The 25,412-nt window shown below is 46.7% G+C and overlaps 1 protein-coding gene across 3 annotated transcripts in view; it reads right to left on the reverse strand.

Moving 5' to 3' along the window:
• The window catches only part of CRYBG2 (crystallin beta-gamma domain containing 2), a 723,752-nt gene that overhangs the window by 321,493 nt on the left and 376,847 nt on the right, over window positions 1-25,412 (reverse strand). For all 3 annotated transcript variants that reach the window (XM_069622850.1, XM_069622849.1, XM_069622851.1), the window contains exon 3: window positions 1,542-2,746. In XM_069622850.1, coding sequence (XP_069478951.1) covers window positions 1,542-2,746 — 1,205 coding nt within the window. The remainder of the gene's footprint in view (window positions 1-1,541; window positions 2,747-25,412) is intronic.

Raw genomic sequence — 25,412 nt, forward strand, 5'->3', positions numbered from 1 at the left:
GAAAAAGTCATCTTATTCCCTTTTTAAAGAGTATGGGGCCCTGAAACACCCCTCGGGCCCCCCAGTTTGAAGACCAGTCTATCAGGTCCTGCTTTGCCCCTGCACCTCCACCTGCCATTTGGTCTCGCCAGGGGCATGGCACGCCTGATGAATGTGCCAGTTCTGCTGGCAGGTTGCTGCTAGTGTGCTCACCTGCTTCACCTGAGGCTCGCTGTGTCCTGGCAGGATTCCCTTATCCCCTGTCTCAGATGTCGGTCCACTCACTGCCAGGTCTTGTGCCCTTACTGACCGATGGATTGCAGTGGGCTCACCCGTCACGTACTGCCCCACCCTGACCCCTGTTGCCCTTCATTCCTCCTCCCCCTCTAGCATATGGTCGCGTCAGAGGCACGGCAGCGCTGATGCCCTGTCAGCCCAGCCTGTATTTGGCTGGCAGTGCCTCGCCTGTTCCTGCACAGGCTCTCCCGTCTCCTCCACCCTCACCCGCCCCTATCCCGTTTCTCGGACATTGAGCCCTGCTGTGCCTGCATGGTGCAATGCCCTGCCAGTCATGCTGGCTGGCAGAGTGCTCACCTCTTGGCCCAGGCGCTCACCACTTTCTCCACCTACCCGGTCCCACTATGCCCAAAGAACGCCTCCTCTACCTGTGTGCCCCCCATACCCCTATCAGTGCCTGGTCTGATGTCCCCACAATGCCACAAGGACAAGGAACGCCCCCACTACCTGTGTGTCCCCAATACCCTTATCAGTGCCTGGTATGATGCCCCCACTCTGCCCCAAGGCACGCCCCCGCTACCTGTGTGTCTCCCATACCCCTATCAGTGCCTGGTCTGATGTCCCCACAATGCCAAGGAACGCCCCCACTACCTGTGTGTCGGCCATACCCTTATCAGTGCCTGGTCTGAAGCCCTGCCAGTCATGCTGCGTGGCAGTGCGCCATTAGCGCACCTGTTACTTTCTCCCTCCGTCCCCTATGGCCCTATAAAAGGAATGCCCCCCCCCCCCCTCATCCCCCGAGCAGTGTCTGACCTGATGCTCTGCCAGTCCTGCTGGCTGGCATTGCTCTCTCTCCTCTCGGTGGCCTGGTCCAGAGGGCACCTGTCACTTTCGCCCCTATCGGTCCCCTATCAATGAATGCCCCTCCCCCCCCACCCTGAGCAGTGTCTGGTCTGATGCTGTGCCAGTCCTGCTGGCTGGCATTGCTCTCTCTCTCGCTGGCATTGCTCTCTCTCGCTGGCCTGGTCCAGAGCGCACCTGTTACTTTTGCCCCATCGCTCCCCTATCAATGAAGACCCCCCCCCCCCCACGCCCCTTCGCTCCCCAGCCCCCGAGCAGTGTCTGGTCTGATGCTGTGCCAGTCCTGCTGGCTGGCATTGCTCTCTCTCGCTTGCCTGGTACAGAGAGCACCTGTCATTCCCCCCCTGCCCGGTTCCTCTAAGTCCCAGTCACAGCCCCCGCCCCCTTTGATGCCCCCTCCAGTGTCACGTCTGATGCCCTGCCACTGGCTGGCAGTGTGCCCACCCGCTGCCCCAGAGGCTCACCTGTGGCCGCCGCTCTCGTTGCTGGCAGGGCGCTCCTCGGCCCCTGGGCTCCCGTCCCTGTTCGGCGCTCTCTGATCGCTGCTCCTGCCGGGGCACGGCTCCCAGCTCGGCTCCTGTGACACCCGGGGCCCCGTGACCGGGCGTGTCGGGGTTGTCCGCGCCGGAGGGTCCGCCCCATGCTGCCAGAATATTTGGGATTCCTTCGCTGCTGACAGATTGCGAACCGGTCCCTCAGGTTGGGCCTGGCAGAGCTCACCTGCTGAGCCGGGCTCCACGCCCCCAAGCAGGCTGGCCGACGCAGCCTGTGAACAGGGCCCATGCTCTGGCGCCCCCGGGTTGCCACCGCCCCCCTCTTTGGCCAGAGTGATCATGATCTTATAACGCGTCCTTCCGGCCTTCCTGGCGGGCGCAGAAGGGCTCGCCACGCCCCCAGCCTCCTCAATGACCGCCGTGACCCTATTGTGCTCTCTCATGGCCTCCTCCTGTGCCGTCTTGCCTCCAGTGTGAACGGCATTGCACCCCTTGTGCACCTCAATGGCTCCCTCGTGCATTGTCCCTGCCGCCTTGCCCACCATCCAGGCCCCGTCCTGCTCCTTCTCAGCTCCTGCTTGAAGTGTCCCAGAGTACACTTGGGGACCAAAGGCCTTTTCATGACCACTGATGGTGTAGATTGGACTAGAGAACATGCCATTTCGGTTGGCCCCAGCAAGTATGACACCCTCCTGCTGGTGGCAGTGCTCAAGGAGGTCAGGGGTCACACCCTTCAACGGCATATAGGCCTTGAGGATGCTTTCAGCCCACTGTGGGAGGGACTCAGGGGTCTCCCCAGCTTCATAGGGGGTGGACTGTTTAGAGTCACGGCAGAGTGACGTGTCACTCTCGGACATGGAGCCCCCAGGGGCCACGGCTCTGGGCTCCAGCAGACAGTCGAAGGAGGTGGACACCTCCAGGCAGTTTGTCGATCCTGTCTTTGAGCGTACGGCACTGGGTAGCTCCAGCGGCTGGCCCCGGGGCCCATAGCGAGCAGAGAGGGGTGTGATACTGGGGCTGGAGTCAGACAGAGTAGCCGAGTGGCGGTCAACACTCCCTGATGGGCTGCCTGGGGCCGCTTCCTGCTGGCTGGTTCTCTTCCGGCGCCACGTCAGGCTCCCAATACGTCGCAGCAGACTGGATCCCCGTAGGTCCGACTCGGAGAAACTCCGACCCTAAGGAGACACAAAAAGAGAACATAAGGCAGGTTATGGGATGTGAGCCTGGTAGCACGTGGTCTAAAGTTAGGCTGAAGCAGCAAACTGGAGCCTGCCCCTGGGTGCAGTATAAATCACCATAACGTAACATAAACAAATGTGCTTTCTATAGGCCTGAGTCGCCTTTTGCATAAACCTTCTCAGTTGGGATCACAGCCTGGGGTCTGGCTTCTATGGGATACTGCTTCACTGTGTCTGTAGGCTGCCCCTAACAGAAGCCTGGCTATGAAATACCTATTACATGCACCCCGACGTACCAGGGTCATCTTTGAATCAGCTATCCGATCATAGTGTATAGGCGCGTTATAAATGCCATATCATGTCATATCATGGTGTGCTCATCACATGTGCAAAAACCTGACACAATTCTTGGACAGATTGTCACTACATGTGTGGGAACATTCCAGCCAACTCTGAGGAATTAACCTTGAAAGGTTGGCTTCCTTTCATTGATGAACGAAAAACCCAGCTAGGACTTGCCAACCTCAGAATGTTGTTATAGCACGTGAGTGAGCAAAACCTAACTCAACAGGGAGACAACATTTCATCTCAGCTTGGCAACACCAACCTAAGAGATTATCATTGTATGTATAAAAAAGTACACTTCTTCGAGGACACTAACCTAAGAGATCTTCAATGTATATGTACCGACACGTAACCCTACTCTGAGGCGTTTACCTAAAGCATTGTTGCTGTATATGTGAAGAAGCGTAACACAAAGTGGAAAGACTAGCCAGACTGATCGTCATTGCATGTGTGCAGAAACGCAACCCTTCTGAAGCACAGTAACCTACAAGATCTTCATTGTATGTGACCAAAATGCAACTCTACTCAGATACACTAACGTAAGACATTGGTGCTGTATGTGTGTAGAAATCTAATAATGGATAGAATACGTTCCCAAAGGTAGGGAACTCACGTCCCCCGCACAATTTCACAGTCAACCGATAGCCAAACTCTTAATGAAAAATTACCTAAATGATTAGTGTCTAATGATCATCTAGGTATAGTGAAACATTTCAACATACATTCATAACTCATATATTCAGAAAAGCAATTTATATTCAATAGAATCAATTTATCGTGACCGAACGGGTTTCGAGAAATCCTCTCTTCATCAGGGGTTTTGAGAAGTTGTCAATTCTACAAATAATTAAAAGAAGATAGTATTTTGTATTTTTATTTGTATTTTATTTATTTCTATAGCGCACCAGGCCCAGGGGCAACCGGGCGCTTAACTTAGTTACAACAAGATGAAAGCATGACAAGGCAATGTGACAGAGTATTACAGGAGAATTTACAGAATATACATTCAAGCGAATATCGATAAGGCAGTGATTTACAGGATAGTTAATAAGGGATGCAGAGTAGGTCAAAGTGCAAGTAGGGCAGTAAACTGGTGTTAGCTGTCTTGGGCGGATAGCCAAGCTTTGGTAAGGTGTTTGAATTTCAGGAAGGAAGGTTCTGCTCTAAGGTCATTGGGGAGTGAGTTCCAAAGTTTGGCTGCCAGGATGGGGAAGCTGGATCCACCGTAGTATTATATTGTTATCAAACCAAATATTTCCACAAATCATAGCTAAAGTAACGTTAACCCAGTATACTCCAAAACCACATTACAGTCCAAGGTCATCATTTCAATTATTCAAGCATGCATATGTGTAACAAAATCTATCTTACAATCTCCATGGTCCTAACAGTACCACTCCCCTGAATGGTATCCTTCTGGGGGCTGACTGATGTAAGTATAGTGTGCTCTGTTTCCAATAATGAAAAATGTATGATAGGACCATCGGGTATCTAGATCTTCATGATTACTACCTGTTAATAAAGTATGATAAATTAGACAAAAGCCTCACCTCTCCTTGTGCAGGAAAATTTACTTGAATCCTTCTCATGTGAAGATTGGAAAGTCAGAATCATCCCCATTACATGTTGTAGGTCCACAGAATGTCTTCCTCCTATTGAAAGAATATATACTAAGACTAATTATATGAGCTCGGTAAATAAACAGGTTTTCATTGATGTGTTCCCATGGTGTACTCACCTAGTCTTTTAGTTGCAGCACTATGGACTGAAATAGGATAACTGAGCTGGACGTAGTACGTTCCAACAATAAAAAAAAGATACATAGTATATCTGTGAAATAAGTAACTATTAAGTGTGTAACCATATTCTAGATATGCATCCACAAAATTAACTCTAGATTATGTTATATGATACAATTTAGCAGATATATGCTGAATCTACTCACCTCCATAGAGGTGTATTGGTTTTAAAGATGTAGATGTGGAAACACGTTACTGGCGTCAGAAGGAGACTTCATTTGTCTTCCCCTAAAGTGCCAAGAATCAAGTTGGGATGTATCAGTAAGAGGATACAGTTATTGGTAGCAAAGATCTCATAAAAATATATAGAGTTCCCAAGAAGTCTTCCAATATCTGTGGTGATCTATACCTTAAGCTCAGCACACACAAATATGTTCTGTAGCAGTGGGTTCTTGCATCCGGGTCTGTACTCAGCCGCCTGACAAGTTGGGAAAACAAAATGGCAGCTATTTATAGCGGCGTGTATAGTAGACAGGATGACGTCATGCCGTAATGATGGCAATGACGTAATTTATGTATACAAACTGGCCACCTTTGATAGAATTGCGGGACCCCATTGGAGCTCCGTAATGCTATGAAATACGTATGTATATGAGCATTAAAAATAAGCTCAAGTAGGCTAAATGTTAAAACCTGTAAAATTTAAATACACAATAAAGCGAACTCCTAATGCGATTTACGTAAAGGTGAAATATAGGGCTATTCTGTAAAATGATTTGGGGCATTCCAGGTATCTTGAACTAACAGCTTCTTTTCAGCATGTGGCAGAAAAGGATCATACTAATATTCCAAATGATCTGTTGCTGATACATTATGTAAACCACACTCCACTGGCTGCCTATTAAAGTGTGGGGTGGTTTAGGAACAGCAGCTCCTGAAGGTAACCAAGAGATATTGCTGTGCCTAGTATGCATGCTAATGATAAAGCATAATCATATTAAAATGATATTGCCTGGTCGAGTTTTAAAGTCAATTCAAAGGTCTATCCTACATCAACCGAGGGCAAAATGATGTTAGCTGGTCTAGCAAAGTCAAAACAATGAAACTGAAGTGTTTGCTTCAAGATTCCAAACATACAGGTATAGAGAGTTTGTTGTTATCTAAGTGTAGTCTCACTGAAATGACCTAGTCATGTATCATGTTGAATACATTATTATGTGGATAACCAAACAAAACATGCCACATAATACAATGGACTCTGTGATAAAATTTACATGAGGATTACAGTCGATTGTATTCTGATTATCTCACTCCTCTTAGGGGTGTAGATTCTAATTCCCAATCAAAAAACGGATTTAATTTATGCATCATGATCCACAAAATGTGGTCACATATATCTATCTCCTAGGAGCTTACAATCTGAAAGTCTGTAGGCGATTATGATGATAGAGAAGAACCGGAAGAGTATTTTAAATCAAATATAGTTAATCCTGATTAGATGTTCCGCACAAACTGCTACTTATGTTTACGGTTCTAGTAACTAGTCACCTCAAGTGGAGCACTTAATCACACTGTCTCATATTAGAGAATTCTAAAGGTATGATCCCATATGCAATTCCTCATTCATTGCCAGAGGGGCTATTGTGCCCAAGTGATAAATCCAGTTTAATTCACGTTGTGCTAGTTTTTTTGTTAATTGCGTCCTTCTGGGAAGAGGATGCACTAGCTCCAAAATCACACATCTTACTTGGGCTTTTGTGTGGAGGTTGTCCCGAAAAGGCCTATATACAGGTGATTTGATGTTGGCCATTGTAATCTTGGACTTATGTTCAGTCCACCTATCATTAGCATTCTGAATGGTTTGCCCTACATAATATTTCTACAAGGGCATCTTAGTGCATAGATAAAGTTTTTACTATCCCATGTCATGAAGTCATACAGCTTAATTTTTTGCCAAAATTAAGTTATCTAATATGATCCCCTTTGATGATGCTGGAACAATGCTGACAGTTTAAGCAATGGAATGTGCCTGCTTTGGGTTTTTGAAGCACTCTTTGTGAGGTTTAGTCAATTTTTCTGCCCTGACAAGTGTATCCCATAAATGTCTGCCCCTTTTGTATGCCACCATAGGTTGATCTGGGAACAGGTGATGTAGTATGGGATCTAGTGTAATGAGGTTCCAGTTTCTCTTAATCACTCTGCTGACCTGGTGACTTTGCGCTGAAAAGCTTAAAGTGTGTATCATTCTGGAGTTATCTTTTTTAGGACCGGCTTTAAGAAGATCCTCTCTTCTGTGTAGCTCTATCCTAGCGATCCCCTTCTCTAGGATGTCAGTGGGGTAACCTCAGTCCTAAAACCTCTCAGTCATGATGTTGTATTCCCTCTGTAAAGAGTCTGTGTTTGAGACTAACCTTTTCAGTCTTAAAAACTGACTGTGAGGAAGACCTATTTTCACATTTTTGAGGTGGAAACATTTAAAGTGAAGTGTATTATGTACGTCAGTTGGTTTCCTGTATATACTGGCAAGTAGTTCTCCTCCTGTGTAGGTGACCAAAACACCCCAAAAATGTATACTTGGTTTCCAGGGTGAATTTGATGCGTTTGTGACAGCCATTCAGGTATTCTAAAAAAAATGTAGTTAGTTCAGACTTTGTGCATTTCCAAATTGCGAACACATCGTCTATATATCTTCTCCAGAACATCATTTTATATGACCAGGGTTGTCTCTCTAAGATGTATTTTTTCTCAACGTGGAGCATAGATATGTTCCCATTGATGTGCTTGCTATCTGCAGGTAGAACTTTCCATCATATCGAAAATAGTTGTTATAAAGTATTAGATTGACGAGTTCCCAATTTGGAAAGGTACAAAATCTGAACTAACTCAATTTTTCAAATACCTGACTGGCTGTCACTAACACATCAAATTCACCCTGGAGATGGGGGAACTAAGTATACATTCTTTGAATGCTCATGTCACCTACACAGGTGGAGAACTACCTACCAGTATATACAGGAGACTAACTGATGTAAATAATACACTTCCCTTTACAGAGGGAACACAACATCATGATTGAGAGGTTTAAGGACAGAAGTGACTTCACTGACATCCAAGAGAAGGTAATCAGCAGGACAGAGCTACACAGAAGAGAGGATCTTCTTAAAGCCGGTCCAAAAAAAGAGAACTCCAGAATGATACACACTTTATGCTTTTCAGCGCAAAGTCACCATGTCAACAGAGTGATTTAGTGAAACTGGAATCTCATTAGACTAGATCCCATACTACATCGCCTGTTCCCAGATCCACCTCTTGGGGCATACAAAAGGGGCAGACATTTAAAAGATACACTTGTCGGGGCAGAAAGATTGAAAGAAAAAACACAAAGAGTGCTTCAAAACCCAAAGCAGGCACATTTTATGGATCATGATGCATAAGTGAACTCTGTTTTTTGATTGGGAATTAGAATGTACGCCCCTAAGAAGGTTGAAATAACCAGAATACAATTGACTGTAAGCCTCATGGAACTTTAACACAGTGTCCATTATATTATGTGGCACATTTTTTTCTGTTATCCACATACTAATTTTTTCAGCATGATACATGCTTAGGTCATTTGAGTGAGACTATACTTAGACAACAACACACTCTCTACACCTGTACATTTGGAATCTTGACACATACACTTCGGTTTCATTGTTTTGACTTTGCTAGACCAGCTAACATCATTTTACCCTCGGTTGATATAGGATAGACCTTTGCATTGACTTTAAAACTCGACCAGGAAATATCATTTTAATATGATTATGCTTTATCATTAGCATGCATACTTGGCACAGCAATATCTCTTGGTTACCTTCAGGAGCTGTTGTTCCTAACCCACCCCACACTTTAATATGCAGCCAGTGGAGTGTGGTTTACATAATGTATCAGCAACAGATCATTTGAAATATTAGTTTGATCCTTTTCTGCCACATGCTGAAAAGAAGCTGTTAGTTCAAGATACCTGGCATGCCCCAAATCATTTTTACAGAATAGCCCTATAATTCACCTTCACTTAAATCACATTAGGAGTTCAATTCATTGTTTATTTCAATTTTGCAGGTTTTAACATTTAGGCTACTTGAGCTTATTTTTTAATGCTCAAATGCACGCGTATTTCATAGCATTACCGAGCCCCGATGGGGTCCTGCAATTCTATCAAAGGCGGCCGGTTTGTATACATACATGACGTCATTGCCATCATTATGGCATGACTTCACCATGTCTACTCTACACACCGCTATAAATGGCACCATTTTGTTTTCCCAACTTGTCGGGCGGCCGAGTACAGGCACGGATGCAAGGACCCACTGCTACAGAACGTATTTTTGTGTGCTGAGCTTAAGGTATAGGTCATCACAGATATTGGAAGACTTCTTGGGAACTCTATATATTTTTATGAGATCTTTGCTACCAATAACTCTCTTACTGATACATCCCAACTTGATTCTTGGCACTTTAGGGGAAGACAAATGAAGTCTCCTTCTGACGCCAGTTAAACATCTTTAAAACCAATATACTTCTGAGGATGTGAGTGTATAGAGCATATATCTGCTACATTATATCATATAACATTAGCTAGAGGTAATTTTGTGGAGCCGTATCTAGAATATGGTTACACACTTAATAGTTACTTATTTCACAGATATACTATGTATCTTTTTTTTTATTGTCTAAACGTACTATGTCCGGCTCAGTCATCCTTATTCAGCCCATAGTGTCTCAACTAAAAGGCTAGTTGAGCACCCCATGGGAACACATCAATGATTGCACTTGGTTTTTTCTAGAAAATCTGTTTATTTACACAGCTCCTGCAATTAGTCTTAGTATACATTCTTTCTATAGGAGGAAGACATTCTGTGGACCTACAACATTTAATGGGGATGATTCTGACTTTCCAATGTTAACAGGAGAAGGATTCAAGTAAATCTTCCTGCACAAGGAGAGGTGATGGTTTTGTCTAATTTATCATACTTTATTAACAGGTAGTAATCATGAAGATCGCGATCGCCGATGGGCCTATCATACATGTTTTATTTTTAGCAAAATAACACACTATACTTACATAATTCAGCCCCCAGAAGGATACCATTCAGGGGAGTGGTACTGGTAGGACCATGGAGGTGGTAAGATAGATTTTGTTACGCATATGCATGCTTGAATAAATGAAATTATGACCGTGGACTATAGTGTGGTTTTGGAGTATACTGACTTAAAGTTACTTTAGATATGGTTTGTGGAAATATTTGGTTTGATACCCATATAAGACTACCTTCTTTTGATTACCTGTCAAGACCCCTGATGTAGAGATGATTTTTCGAAATGCATTGGGTCACAACAAGACATTGATTTTATTGAACATACATTGCTATTCTGAGTATATGAGTTATGAACTTATGCTGACATTTTTCATGCTTATAAAATGATTATATACCTATTTGATTATTAGACACTAATCATTTCAGTAACTTTACATTAAGTGTTTGGCTATCTTTTGCCCTGTGAAAGTGTGCAGGGGACGTGAGTTCCATACCTTTGGGAACTTATTCTATCCATTATCATCATTCAGTCCATGTGCGAGGATTGATTTTTCTCCCCTGCACCTTGAATTTATACAATTTATAACATTATTTGCAAAATTGTCATTCTGAAATATACATATGAAGGTGTGCAATGTGTAACACTCTTTGTGTGTAGAAACCTAAAACAAATTGAAGAGACTAACTAGACAGAATGTCAGTGCATGTGTGCAGACGCTTAACCCTACTCCAGGGCACTAACTTAAGATGTCTTCATTGAATGCAACTCTACTCAGGGTTTAGGACATTTACCTAAAACATTGTGGCTATATGGGTGTAAAAGATTTATCCAAGTTGGAGAGACTAACTAGACAGATCGTCATTGCATGTGTGCAGAACGTGAACCTACTCACCATCACTAACCGGAGAGACATTTGTTTAATATGTACCAAAACGTTACCCTACTCGCAGATACTTACTTAAGACATTGGTGCTGTATGTGCAGAACCTTAACACACATTGGAGGCACTAACTAGTCAGATAGTCATTGCATGTGTGCAGAAACCTAACCCCACTACAGGACACTAACCAGAGAGACCTTCATTGTACATGTATCGAAACATATCACTACGCGGAGACATTAGCCTAAGGCATTTTTGCTGCATGCATGCAGGATCTTAACTGAAATTGGAGAGATTAAATAAGCAGATGGTCATTGCATGTGTGCAGAAACATAACCCCACTCAAGAACACTAAACTAAGAGGTCTTCATTGCATATGCACTGAAAAGTGACCACACTCAGAGACATTTAACTAAAACATAGTTGCTGTATGTGTGCAAAAATCTAACCATACTCAAGGACAAGCACACTAACCTTAGAGGCCTTCACTGTATGTGCATCGGAATGTTACACTACTTGGGTACACTTACCTAAGACATTGTTATTGCATGTGTGTGGAAACTTATAAATTGGAGGGACTAACTAAACAGATCATCATTGCATGTGTGCAGAGACGTTACTCAAAGACTCTTGGTTCATCTTTGCATGTGTGCAGAGACGTAACCCTACTGAAAGACTCTAAGATCTTCATTGCATGTGTGCAGGGACGTAACCCTACTCAAAGACTCTAAGATCATCATTGCATGTGTGCAGAGACTTAACCCTACTGAAAGACTCTTAGATCATCATTGCACTTTTTCAGAGATGTAACTCTACTCAAAGACTCTAAGATCATCATTGCATGTGTGCAGAGACAACCCTACTCAAAGAGACCTAACCCTACACAAAGACTCTTAGATCATCATTGCATGTTTGCAGAGACACAACCCTACTCAAGGGGGTCATTCCGAGGTTGGAGGTAAGTAACGTGCTTTACCGGCATGGAGCAAATAACGTGTCCGATCTGGTAACAGACCGCTAATAGCGGCCAATTACGACTTCGCGGGCACAAGCTTTGCGCCATGCCGGTAAAGTACTAGCGCCATGCTGCAAAAGGGCCGAAAAAGCCCTTACCGTCATGAAGCGCCCCATACTTAACACTACCGCCATAGAATAAAGTGGAAACAGCATTGTCCGTAAATGACGGTGGCTGTAAATTACGGTCACCGCTAAATAACGGAACCAGAAATATCGTCATCGCACAGGAACGGGAAGGAGCGCGGTGGCCATCTTTAAAAACACAATCCATTGTTACCCTCACCAGGCAGGACCCCTAGGACCTTTTTGAACCTTGGGAAAGGCCATCTGAAGCAGCAGGAATGCCAAAAGCACCCAAGAAGACAGCAGACCGGCTCCGCAAGCAGCGATTCAGCCTGGACGAATTGCAGATCATGGTTGACGTCCTTGCAGAGAGAGCCAGTGCTCAGGAAGAAGAACATCTGGGCACTAGTGGCCGAGAGGGTGAGCGCAGTGGGCAGCACCCCCCGCACCCCAAAGGACTGCCGCAAGCGGTGGAGTGACCTGCGGCTGAGGGTGCAGAGCATCCTCTCGGCCAACCGCAGCCAGGCACAGGAGACCGGAGGGGGCCCAAGTTCCCCCATGAAATTTATGCCATGGGAGGAGACGTGTGCTGGCTTGATCGGACAGGAATCAATAGAAGGCGTCGGCAACATGGAGTGTGGAGCACCGTCGTCCACTGATGGAAGTGAGTGTCCAAAGTCAACACTGCCAATGCCAATTCCATGATATACACTTGAAAGGCCCAGCCAAGGAATCACGGCATGGTGTCCCCCCCATTAAAATCATGCCAACAAACTGCGACCCAAGCAAGTTCAAAGTGCAAGGGCTTAACGCACATCACATATACTGCATGAAGTAACACAACCCATGAGGCACACTGTGCAACTGGTGTGGACAGTGTGCTAGTCAGACAGCACAGTACCCGGCCAAGATGAGTGACACCGACACCTGCATGCATATCCCACCCATACATTGAATGTAGTGCTGTTCCATACCCAAATGCCCATAAACCCCAAATGACTGAATATGTGAATGTAGGCATGAATGAGGTTGCGTCTCAAATCATCACTCATGCCGTCCCTCTCTTCTACCCCCACAGGCAGTGAGCATGACAGCGAGGACCACGAGACCAGCTGTCCCACCACCTCCAGGGGTAAAGGTAGGGTCCGCTGCATCCCAGCCAGGAAGAGCACACCTGGGAGTGCTACACCGGCTCCTGCTAGGCCCATGGAGGGTGCACCACCCCAACCCCTCCCTGCATTGGCGTCAGGAACATTGTCAACCCCAAGGTCCGAGGAGTCCAGCGTCGCTGGAGAGGTGGCAGCCACGGCCCCGCTGGAATCCGTAGACAGCCCCTTTTCCACCTGTGGAGCAGCAGAGGAGGACACATATTCAGTTGTCCACACCCCAAGAGGCCAGCACCTACCCACAGGTCTCATGCAGCAACTCGGGGGAGCCAGACACACCTGGGCGATGTGCCCGTGGACCACCACAGGAACAAGGCAATCCTGTGCCCAGTCCCCCAGGCGATTCCCTGGCAGGGCATGGCAGCCCATTCCCCTGCAGGGACAACACACCATCAGCTGATGCGCAGCGTGCAGTGCAGCTCACCGCCCTTATCACCGAGCTGATGCAGGACAATCGGCAAGGCAGGGAGGAGTGGCGGGAGGAATTAAGAGCAATGCGGCAGGTGGTGACGGACAGCACCAACCGTCTATGTGATGTCCTCGGATGCATTGCTGATGCCCTTGAGGCTGCACGTCCTTCTCAGCAGGCTGAGCATGAGGACACCCCGTCAACCAGTCACTCAACCCGGACGTGCCCACTGCATCGTTCACTCCGTTCCCAGCGCCGCCGGGACATGGCTCCCCCGGGCTGCGGGAGCGCGGAGTAACGACTACCTGCCACATGTGGCCTACATGGACACCATGGGACTAGTGTTGGGGAGTTGGGGGGGAGGGGGAGGGGGAGGAGGATGACGGTGTGTTGGGGAGTTGGGGGGGAGGCAGAGGGGGGTGAGGGTGGTGGAGGGTTTGTTATACACTTATGCTCGTAAAATTTCAATACACTGTTTGTGTTGCAAAGGTAAACCAGTGTGGACATTCACCATTGCGCATGTGTCTTCTGATATCTGACAGTGCATGGTGTACATGTATCCCCATACCCAGTGCCCTATGTCCTCATGTCATGACACCCTCTGCTGACTTGTGTTTCAGTTTTATTGTCCAATCAATGCCTGCCACACGGCATGTCCCTCCTGTGCATCGGCACCATGATGCTGTCCTGCCCCTTCTTCCTCCTCTTACCCTTCATCATCATCTGGTGGTAGCAGTCCCATGTCAGGGGACAGGGGAACGTTCCAAGGGATGCACATATTGTGCAGCATTACACATGCCATGGGGGTCTTGGACACCTTCTCATGGCTATAGATGGGTGCCCCACCCGACCGGCTGAGGCAACAAATTTGTGCCTTCAACAGGCCAAATGCCTGCTTAACCACTGCACGGGTATGGGCACGATTGTAGGCCTCCTCGTGCCTGTTCTGTGGGTTTCAGACAGGGGTCCTGAGCCACGGCGTGAAGGGACAGCCACCATCACCTGCATGGGAAGGGAATGAAGGTGAGTGTTTGTACTTACATGGTGGACAACTGAACTAGTCTTACATGGTGGCAGCAGGTCATTTCTGCCCATACGCACATGTCCATGGATGCATTGACCCCATTCCTGGCCCTGCTATGTGTCCTGTGCAATGGAATGATAGAGGGGGTAGCATCTTCAAGATGGTCTATGGACTATGGTACGCACATCTTGTAGAACATGCATCGTTTATGCATGCAGCAGTCTTGGGGTAAGATCCTTGAAGTGCTGTGTTCTGTGGGATGTGGTAGTAGGGAGTGTGGGCTGTAGTCAGTAGCATATTCATCATACTGCTCTGATCCATACTATGGTGACTTCCAGCACTCATATGGGTGTGCAGAACCAGTGACGCAGTGTGGTATCCCTGCTGGCCTCAGTTGAATGCACTCCCAGGGATGACTCACCGGTGTGGTGATATGCTGGAGGCAGCCACATAGTGCATATGCAGTGCATATTGCTAGATGCCCTTACGGTGTGTGAGGGTCGCCGATGAGTGGTGCATGTGTTGTGGGATGTGGCCTGGTCACCTGTTGGTCATGTAGTGTTAGGTGTGGGCCTTACTTCTTCACTGTGGGATCCGGTAGTCATGTGCCATTTCACATTGGCTCTGTGGCACAGTGTTTGGTGGGGTGCACATCGTGCACTGGCGTAAACATTTCCACCCGGGTTGAGTATGCAGGCACCCACCTCATGACACCGATGCACTGCCATGGCCCAGTCAGGCAACTCACCAAGCAGCCAGGCACGTCGTCCAGCATGTCGCTCCATTTAGCGTGGTAGCTTGGAGTTCCGCAGGACCATTGAGTCATGAGTTGATCCTGGATGTCGGCCCCACCTATGTGTGATGATCTTTCTTGCGTTGTATAATATCTGCACGTTGATGGAGTGGTATTGCTTGCGTTTGCGATACGCCACCTCCATGGCATGCGGGACCGCCAACTCCATGTGGGTGCAGTCAAGGGCACTATACTATTTGGCATGCCTGCCAGTGCATGGAGGGCAACTTTTGTATCGTATATCTTCTGGGTAGTCCATGGTAGGGATTAGTGGTCCCTTGTGTGCTTGAGGAGGTCATCCAGCACTTGGTTCAGTGTCCGTGAAATGAATGGTTGTGATATGCCATGCATGTGCCCCACTGTGTGCTGGTAGGTGCCTGTGGCATGGAAGTGGAGCACAGACACCACCTTCAGTTGAGGGGGGATGGCGGTGCGTATTTCTATGAGGCTCACAGTGTCGTCATGTATCAGGTCGACTATGGTGGTGATGGTGTCACAGTGAAGCCGGTACAGGGTGTGGGTCTGCTCAGGGGTTTGTTTGAAGGACTGGACTTGATGCGAGGGATTGGGGGCTGCCGGTGTGGTAATGGTGGCTGCACTTGTGGTGCATGCTGGGCCTGTCTCACCCTCATTATCCTCCTGTGTCTCCTCTGTGGTGGGGCCTGTTGTTGTTGTTGTTGTTGTTGTAGTTGAGGCCTTGCAAGCAGGGCCTCCTGCTCCAGTAATGCTACCACTATTGGTATCATCTTGGTGTGGGAGGGGGTGTGGTGTGTGGGTGTGCTCCTTTTCTGCTGTGGTAGACTCCATTGCCTACACCTGTACTGATTGTGTGCACCTGTGGCTCTTGGAATCACTGCTCAGGGTTCTTAACACCTTCTCTGAGATGCCTGTATGTACTCCATGCCGGTAAGGTACTTAACGGGCTTCTGGAGGCCGTTATTTGCATGTGCGCATTACTTGTGATCAGCTCCGGTTTACGCCATGCCGCTAATATCGGCATGGCATGTCACGCGCGCGACCCTAGACCGCTATTTACGGCATCGTACTTTACGGTACCGTAAATAGTGGTCTGGTTGGTCACAATAGCCTGTAGCGGTAAGCGATGCCAGTAATCCTTTACCGGCATCGTTTTTCCCTTACCTCCAACCTCGGAATGACCCCCAAAGACTCTAACACCATATTTGCATGTGTGCAGAGGCTTAACCCTACTCAAAGATTCTCAGATTCCCATTTCATGTGTGCAGAGACATAACCCTACTCAAGGGCACTAGCCTGCGAGAGCTTTGTTGTATGTGTACCAAAACGTAACCCTACTTGGAGAGACCATCCTAAGACATTGCTATTGTATGTGTCTGGAAACTTAACAGAACCACGAGACACTAGCGGAAGAGATTTTCATTGTACTTCTGCAGTAAATGAAGAGCTCTTCACTATTTGTGTACTGAAACATAACACTACTTGAATGGTATAACCCATGGGTCTGCAACCTTTGGCTCTCCAGATGTTTCGGACTACTAGTCCCATCGCTATATCTAGCATAGTCAATGGTAATGGGTCATTGAAGAAATAGTCCAGAACATCTGGTGGGCAAGGTTGCAGACTCCTGTTGTAAATCAAGGCATTGTTATCGTAAGTGTACAGAAATGTACCGCTATATAGTATGAGTAGAAATTAAACCATACTGGGGGACAATAACCAAAGAGCCCTTCATGGTATGTGTACAGATATGTACTGCAACTTGGGAATATTAACATATGACAGTGTTATCATGTGTGCATGCAGAAACATAACACTACTAGTAGACGCTAAACTAAGAAATTATAATGGTACATGGGCAGAAGTCTAAGCCTACTTGGAACCACTAACCAAAGTGATCTTCACATTGTGTGTACATAAGCTTAACCCTATTTGGAGACACTATCCTAAGAGCTAATAATGGTATGTGTGTAGAAATAAATCTCAATGTGCACTAACCAAAGTCGTCGTCATTGCATTTATGCAGAAACAACAACCTCACTTGGAAGAATTAACAAAAGAGACTGCCATCGTATGTGTGCAACCCTGGCCAATCCACTTTGTATGTGTGCCCTGGGCAGAAGCTGACACTGGTTCAAGACATCAACGCCAGAGATCACCATGGCATGTGGGCAGAACTATATCTCTTTTGGAGATATTAAGAATTAGTACCCGGCGAGGGAGAATCGGATTGTTTTACACAATCTGATTGGCCCTCGGCAGGCCCTTACCTGGCCAAAAAGGCTCCACTCACCGCCGTGGTCCCGGGTTTCTTCTGGGAGTGGCCGCAATGGAATGGGAGAAGGGCCTACATGTAGTCCCTTCTCTCCTTCTCATGGTGGCCATTTTCTTTGTTTTGATTTTATTTCCTTTTTCAATGGCCACCATGGAAAGGGAGAAGGGTCTACATGTAGTCCCTTCTCCCCGTTATGTGGCATCAATTTTCTTTTCATTTTTTTTTCAGTTGCGAAATGCTGACGGCGTTTCGCAACTGAAAAAAGACTATGGGCCTCATTACGAGTTTGGAGGTAGCCATGGTGCTATTAGAGCCATGGCTGCCTCCAAAATCGTGTCCGGGGTCTGTGAATGAGGAATTACTGGGTCATTCCTACCTTGGGGGACCCGGTAATTCATCATTCACAAAACCATTCCCCATTCCCATTCGAGCCCCCATAGGGGTGTGTGATAAGGTATGTCATGAACACACCATTCCGTTCATATGAAGGCAGTCTGTTCTTGTTCCTGTCTACAAGAAGGGAGACAGGACTAGGCCAGAAAATCAAAGGCTGCTTTCCATGTTGGACGTAAGTGGTAAGCTCTTTGCAGGATTTGTATTAAGGGAAATTCAGGCTTGGTTTATGGCTGAGAACATCATGTATGGTCTACAGACGGGTTTCCGGCCGGGCTCGTCAACCATGCAGAATATACGCCTTTTAGACCGGCTCATCTTAGAGACTACACAAAAAGATGCCCCTTCCTTATATATAACATTTCACCGATATCAGGCTGGCTTTCGACCTTGTGAATAGAGCCAGGCTCTGGAGAAAAATGGAGTCTGTAGGATATCCAGGGTGGCTTCTAGACATAACCAAGAAGCTTCATTCAGGGACAGGAGCTAGAGTTTGTTTGGATAACGACGGAGGGTTGTCCTCATCAGTGAAGCTTAGGAGGGGAGACAATTGCCTGCTCAGGATTGGACAAACGAGAGTCAAGGGTTTGTTGTACACAGGCAACCTTGTTATCTGCGATCATACTCTCAGTGGCTGCACATCTATGCTGAACCTGGCCGTTTATGGAAAGGAGAATGATGATCTTGAAATTAGCATTGAAAAAACCAAGATCCTATTAATATCTGGGAAGAAGGTAAACAGAGTGAAACTCGCCTCTTCCCTGGGTAACGTGACATAAGTAGATCATTATCCTTATCTTGGGCTGGAAATGAGTGCAGGGTCTACTTACTCTTATTTCATTGCTAATAAGAAGAGGAAAGCGGCACTGTTGTACCAAACACTTCAATACTTTTGCCCACCAGACAGCAGGATACTCCCTCGAGGGGATACTAATACTTTATAAGTAGTACTTCTGTCCGGCTATTTTATACAGACTTGAGGCACTGAGGATGAAGGACTTTGAGATGGTTGAATTGTCTCGAGGGGATATTCTGGAGAAAGCTTCTGATACATAGACCTTCTGTCCCTATGGAGGTTGTACACCTGGAGCTGGGTTTGATTTCTCTGGGAGGACAGGCTGAAAGGAAGAGGGTAGAACCTTTCTTGACGGCTAAGATGTCGCCGGTGTGCCCTCTTTTTAATATTTTGGGTGCAAACTGTGGGATAAGCGGATACTCGAACAGCGACACGTTTGATGACCTTGTGATATTAGGTTTCCAAACAGTTAATTAGTATCTAAACTAGAGAATCAGGGTTGGCTGTCAAAGTAAAAAATTATCATGCAAAGCCAAATTTGATCTATTTGATTGGAACAATAATTATGAATGCATTGTTACTCTAAAGAGTTAAAGCAACGTAACTAATGTGGTGCATAGCTACACAAGAACACAACCTTATATTATTGTGAGTCCCAATCTAGAAGTGCGCTGGTTTATGCTGCGCTTTCGTATAAATGAACTCCCGCTTCTATCCATTTTTGGTCCGCAAATGAAAATATCGCTGGAGAAGAGATATTGTCGTGTATGTAAGAAAAGAGGTAGTTTGGAAACTTCGAAACGTCTGTTCACTGAGTGTTCCAAACTAAGTACACTTTACATGTGCACATATGTGAACCTCGTTCACAAGCACGACTCCATGAAATCTGCCGAATTTTGGGGCCGCTGTTTGAACTCGCCCTCAGCGTCTGCCCCCGTTGCACTGCACAGGGTCTGGTGCCACATAGTAAAGGTGCTGCCTACTGGCACTGTTCTCCTTGGTCACCATAAGAAATACGGGAAAATGTAAGTACTAAATAAGTGTTTGCGCTAATTACAAACTAAAAGTATTTTGCACTGTCCTAGGCTTCAACATGCATATTTGACTTATATGACTTTGACAGTCTCTACGATAACAATAAATCAACTCTGCTATAGGCGCCTTCCTCGTGAAACTGTCAATGGATAGCTGTTTTAGACGGGCGTTTGGAACCATTTTAATCACTGTCTTTTACTATTGTTTGTACTTAGGCTTCAAATAGCCTGATTTGGCAGCTATGTATATACATTTTTGTATAAAATGCTTTGTTTTACGTTTGTAAAAAGTCAAATTGACTAAATACAATAATAATAAATAAATAATAGCAGTAAGCCCTTCGTTGGGAGGGGTTTGCATTACCACTTCAGGTATTGCCCTGGGGCCTGAGTTAAGGCCCTCGCTTCGCTCTGGCCTGTAACTATGGGCCCGGGGCATTACCTGAAGCGGTAATACCCTCCAGCCCCGCTCTCGGGGAATACAGGGACGTCTAGGACAAAAAAGGAACAAGGAGATGGCAAATGCTGATGTGGAAGCTGTGCATGTCCCTGTATGGGGTATTTATTTATTTATTTATTTATTGATTATTTATTTTAAAAAATGTGCATCTTGCGCTACATGCCCGTAGGCCTCAGGACGCACACATACAACAGACGGAAAAAACAAACATAAAAACCAAGACCAGTATGAGATGAGACAACAAACATAGCCAGTTTTGTAACAAAGCTTTAATAAATATAAATTCTGTGAAAAGACCTGCAATTCCTCACTATACAAAAACGTGATTTAACCAGGACTTTTGTGAATTTACCTCACCTACATGCTACAATCCTTGCCCTTGCAGGGGCCTATCCTCAAAGGGGGGACCAGCCTGAAGGACCCTTCTTCACCCCCAAAGCGATACTGACTCATTATGATATTGGCCTAATTAAGGTGCTATAGAACTCTTGGAAAAGACTAATTCATTCAAGGGCATCGCCCGTCGCTAGCTGGAATGGGGGCACTGACTGTGTGAGCCTCCGCTGGTTCTCATTTGTATGCCCGTCCTGTCCCAGGAACTGTCAAGATGGACTAACCAGACAACTGGCAACATGGCTAGGTTGTGTCTCAGGGAGTTCAATTGGCCTAAATTCTAATAGTAGCGGAAGTGGCATTGTGCAGCTGATAACAGCGCAGGATGTGCTCTCACATGAGCGTGGACCCTGCATGTGACCTTCGCCCTAGGAAGTGAAATCACTGCTGTGAAGGGCTAATTTAGTTACTAGCAACATATGTTGAAATGCCAGGGATTAGGCCATGATATCCACTGAATAAATGATGCAGAATCTGTATGATTTACTTTGTGTGCTTGTTACATACGCACACATGGAGGCTGTATTTGTGGATGTAAACGTCATTGTGGATACAGCTGTCTATGTTAGTGAGCTAGATGTACATCCAATTACTACCTTTAATTTTCTCTTTGATACAATCTGTCAAAAGCAAAAAATACAAGACCATGCAGAATAAAATTCATAGCTGGATTAATACATTGCGGAACAGCACCCCACAGCCACGTGCACCATGCATTACAGAACTCATATTTAAAATGGAATTGGTAAAAACAAAGCATAGCTCATCTATTGACTCTATGGTGTTTGCGTTCTCTCTCTACGCGACCTCTGACTTAGGGGTTGCAAGATCAGGGGCACCATGTGGATAGGTGGGGTTGTACAGCAGCTGATACCCCAGGCAACTCCCAAATGACATTGGTGCTACTGCTCAACTCATTTGGCACTGTAGCGTACCCATGAGAACAGGTTTGCCGCAGCTACTGGATACAGGCTGATAACCCTGGCAACAGGTTTGCTCCAGCTTTATCTTTCTTCAACCACCTAGACACTATCACATCTGCAAGCAGGGGTTAGTCACCCCTATCTCGCATTCTGCGCCCCTGACTTTTCCACCTTCACCCCATCTCACCCTTTTCCCCACACTTATGGCCTGTGACTGGACTGCGTTTAGTAACATTGCTGCTATCTTGAACTTAGCTGTTAGTAACAATTGTTGCTGTTTTGAACTTAGCTGTTTGTAATATTGCTGCTGTTTTGAACTTAGCTACTGCTTTGAACTTAGCTGCTGATTTGAACTTAGCTGTTTGTAATAATGCTTCTGCTTTGAATTTAGCTGCTGTTCTGAACTTAGTTGCTGTTTGGAACTTAGCTGTTTGTAATATTTCGGCTGTTTTGAACTTAGCTGCTGTTTTGAACTTAGGTGCTGTTTTGAACTTAGCTGTTTGTAACATTGTCAACTTTTTCTGAATGTAGCTGTGCCCAGTTACTACCCTGTGCTATCCCTTTGTCCCTGCTTTTCCCCCACATCCTGTCTAGACCCTCTGTCTGCTTCTCTCTCCTTTCTTCCCCCTCCTCCGCAACACCTATGGCACTCTCTGTCTCTTCCATTTTTCAAACTGTTTCTCCATTGACTATCCTACCCTTCTCACTAAGTCTGGCAGGAAGAAATTCAAAAAGGATATCTTGGCCTCTAAACCAGGCCTCCCTATCGCTGACACCTACTACAGCGCTTCCTCCAGACAGACCCTCACCGACATCCTATTTGTCGCTCCTTCGCCGGACCTGTGGACTACTAATATGGTCTCTGTGCTCTCTCCTTTCTCTTCCTCACCCATTAATGGTGGCACCCATTGGGAGGCACTCCTGGACCCCTTCCACTCCTATAAGGTAATCATTAATGTCTACCTAAATGGCACCGTTATGGTCCAAGGTCATCGGGCCTCTCCTCTTTGACAGACGCTTCCCACACCTCATCAACTTCCTTTCTTCTCCTGCTGTCCCGTCTCTCCCCTCTTCAGCTTCCTTGTTTCCCCCTTATGCCTCCTACTTGGCTGCCGTGCTCTCTCCTCCTTCCTCTTCTGGCACCCCTCGGGTTCCTTCTACACCTCCGCAGGGCATATCTCTGATTTGTACCCCTCCCCGGAAGTCCTTCAAGGATGGCAACCTTCTCCATATTGCCACCCTCAATTCTCGCTCTGCTATCAAACACTCCTCTGACATCTGCCACCTCCTGGAAGAACTTGACCTTGATGTCCTCGGTCTTACTGAGACATGGTTCATGGCCAGCTCTGTCACGGGCTTCGACATTCTCCTCCTTGATGGCGCAAGATCCTCTCCGTGCCCAGACCCAACTATTCCGGAGGTGGTGAAGCCTTGATCTTTCTGGAGTGGATTCCTAAGCAGGAATTCCTATGCAGGACTACTCCTCTTTTGAATGCCTTTTTTGTAGGCTCTCTCTATCTCCTGGCCACTCTCTTACCGTGGCTACCATCTATCATCCACCTGGTCAGACTACCCCTTTCCTCTCCGAGTGGGCTGACCTCTGCTCCTCCCTCCTGGCTTCGACCACCCAACTCCTCCTTCTTGGAGACTTCAACATAATCGGGATGTTTCTTCCCTGATGAGATTTCCAGACAAGTCAGATCTATGAAAGTCTCGTCAAAACAGGTCCTTCCGTGTTCATCCAAATCCATCAAGGACTATATTGACACCCTTGCTCCAGCTCTGGCTGTCTTCTGTAACCATTCCTTCGCCTCTGGAGCCTTCCCCTCCCCTCTGAAGCACTGTCTTGTGCACCATCTTCTCAAAAAACCCACAGCTGTCCCCTCTTGCCCGGCTAACTATCGCCCAATTTCTATCACTCCTTTGTTGGGCAAACTCTTTGAAAAACTGGACATCTACCTGCTTAATCTTCACACTGACTCTGTTGGTTGTTTCCATGACCATCAGTCTGGCTTCAGAGCTGCCAGAAGCATGGAAACTGCTTTCCTGAACATCTGTGAAGACCTACGTTCCAACCTTGACTCTAACATCCCTTCTATGCTCATCCTACTCGATCTTTCCTCTGCCTTTGACACAGTCAATCATGCCATCCTGCTCAACCGTCTCTGTGATAACCTGGATATATCCGATCAGGCCCTGGCCTGGCTGACCTCCTTCCTCATTGATCGACGCTCCCAGGTCCAACATGGTCGTTCCTTTCCTCCATCTCAATCTCTACCTGTGGTGTTCCCAAGGGGTCTAACCTCTCTCCCTGGCTTTTCAACCAATACCTGGCATCCCTTGCCCACCGCATTGCCACTCTCTGCTCCAACTTTCAGTGCTATGCAGAAGACACTCAGCTCATTTTCAGGCTCCCCTCCTACACCTCTTCTCCCTGCCCTCATCTCTGACTGTTTGTCTGTCACCCAGGAGTGGTGGGCCACCAATTATCTCTGCCTTAATGCCAGTAAGATGGAGATTCTCCTCATTGGCACACCGGCACCCTGCTTTCCTGCCACTCTCTGGATGGCCTCCCTTGGCCCTCTTCCTGCTCCCACCTTTGGGGCTAAGAACCTCTGGGTCATTTTCGACTCCAAACTCTCCTTCTCTCCTCACATCTCTGATGTCTCTAAGAAGTCAAACTACCAACTACACTTGCTCAGAGGTATTTTTCCTTTCCTCTCCTTCCCCCAGAAGCTTACTGTCTCTACAGCTCTGGTTCTCTCTAGGCTTCACCACTGCAACAGCCTCTTTTTAAATCTGCCTGCCTCTACCCTCCGCCCTCTGCAACTGATCCAGAACAGGATTGCGAGACTTGTCCTTGGCCTCAAGCCCTGGGATTGTATCTCTCCAGCCCTGAAATCTCTTCATTGGCTCCCAGTGGCTTCAAGGTTTAAATTCAAGACCTTGTGCATTGTCCACAAGGCCTTCTGGGGCCTGGGTCCAAAATACCTTTAACTCTCCCTCAGTAAGTCCCTTCCCACTCGAGCTCTTCGCTCCTCCACCTCCAACTGTCTCAGGGTCAGTTGCTACTCCAAGCAACGAGTTGGGGGTAGATCTATTTCTTCGGCTGGGGCCTCCCTCTGGAACAGCGCCCTGCTTCTCTGAAATTTGAGAAGAACATCTCCGGTTCCGGAAGCACCTCAAGTACTTCCTCTTTGCTTCTACCTTCGCTCTTCCTCTCCTCTACTCAACAGTCTGCTATGGCTCTGTGCTACTGTCTACCCTCTGATTTCAGGCCCAGGTCCTTGCCCACCCAGACAACACCTGCACTTCCTCCTTGCAACTCTTGCACTTGGGTCTGTATCTGTAACCCTACAGTCCCCTTACTTGCACTTATCAGACACCCCTTGTCTGCGCCTTAAACCTTGCACTTGCTACCTTGCTGGCTGCACTACCATTTGCTGTTGTTTCATCCCTTGCTCACCACTTCCACCCCTACCCTCTCCCTTGCACTTTCCCCCTTCCCTCTCCCCTGCACTTGCCCGTTCTCAATGTCACTGGGCCTAGTAAAATGGTTATTTTGTCCTCCCTTGTTTCCCTCCCTTGCCTTGTCGTGCTCTGAAATACGTGTGCATGAGCGCGATACAAATAAAATATCATACTGCAGTCCTCTCAAAAACCATTTGGCTGAGTGACACAAAGCAAGAGACGAGGAGAGTGCTGCAACTAGCCACATTCCCGGGGATCGGTAATTGCTGTATAGGTAATTAAGATGCTGCTGGATCTCCAAGTCTAATTTCTCTTTAATGAGGATACTAAAATAATCTCTCGCTCTACTTTCTGGGTCATTCTTCTGTGAAAATAATTTCACATTGATACGATTCCAAGTGAACTTGCAATGACATTCCTCTTTCTG

The sequence above is a fragment of the Ambystoma mexicanum genome, chromosome 11, assembly GCF_040938575.1.
Source record: "Ambystoma mexicanum isolate Mex_15411 chromosome 11, UKY_AmexF1_1, whole genome shotgun sequence".
NCBI classification, from domain to species: Eukaryota; Metazoa; Chordata; class Amphibia; order Caudata; family Ambystomatidae; genus Ambystoma; species Ambystoma mexicanum.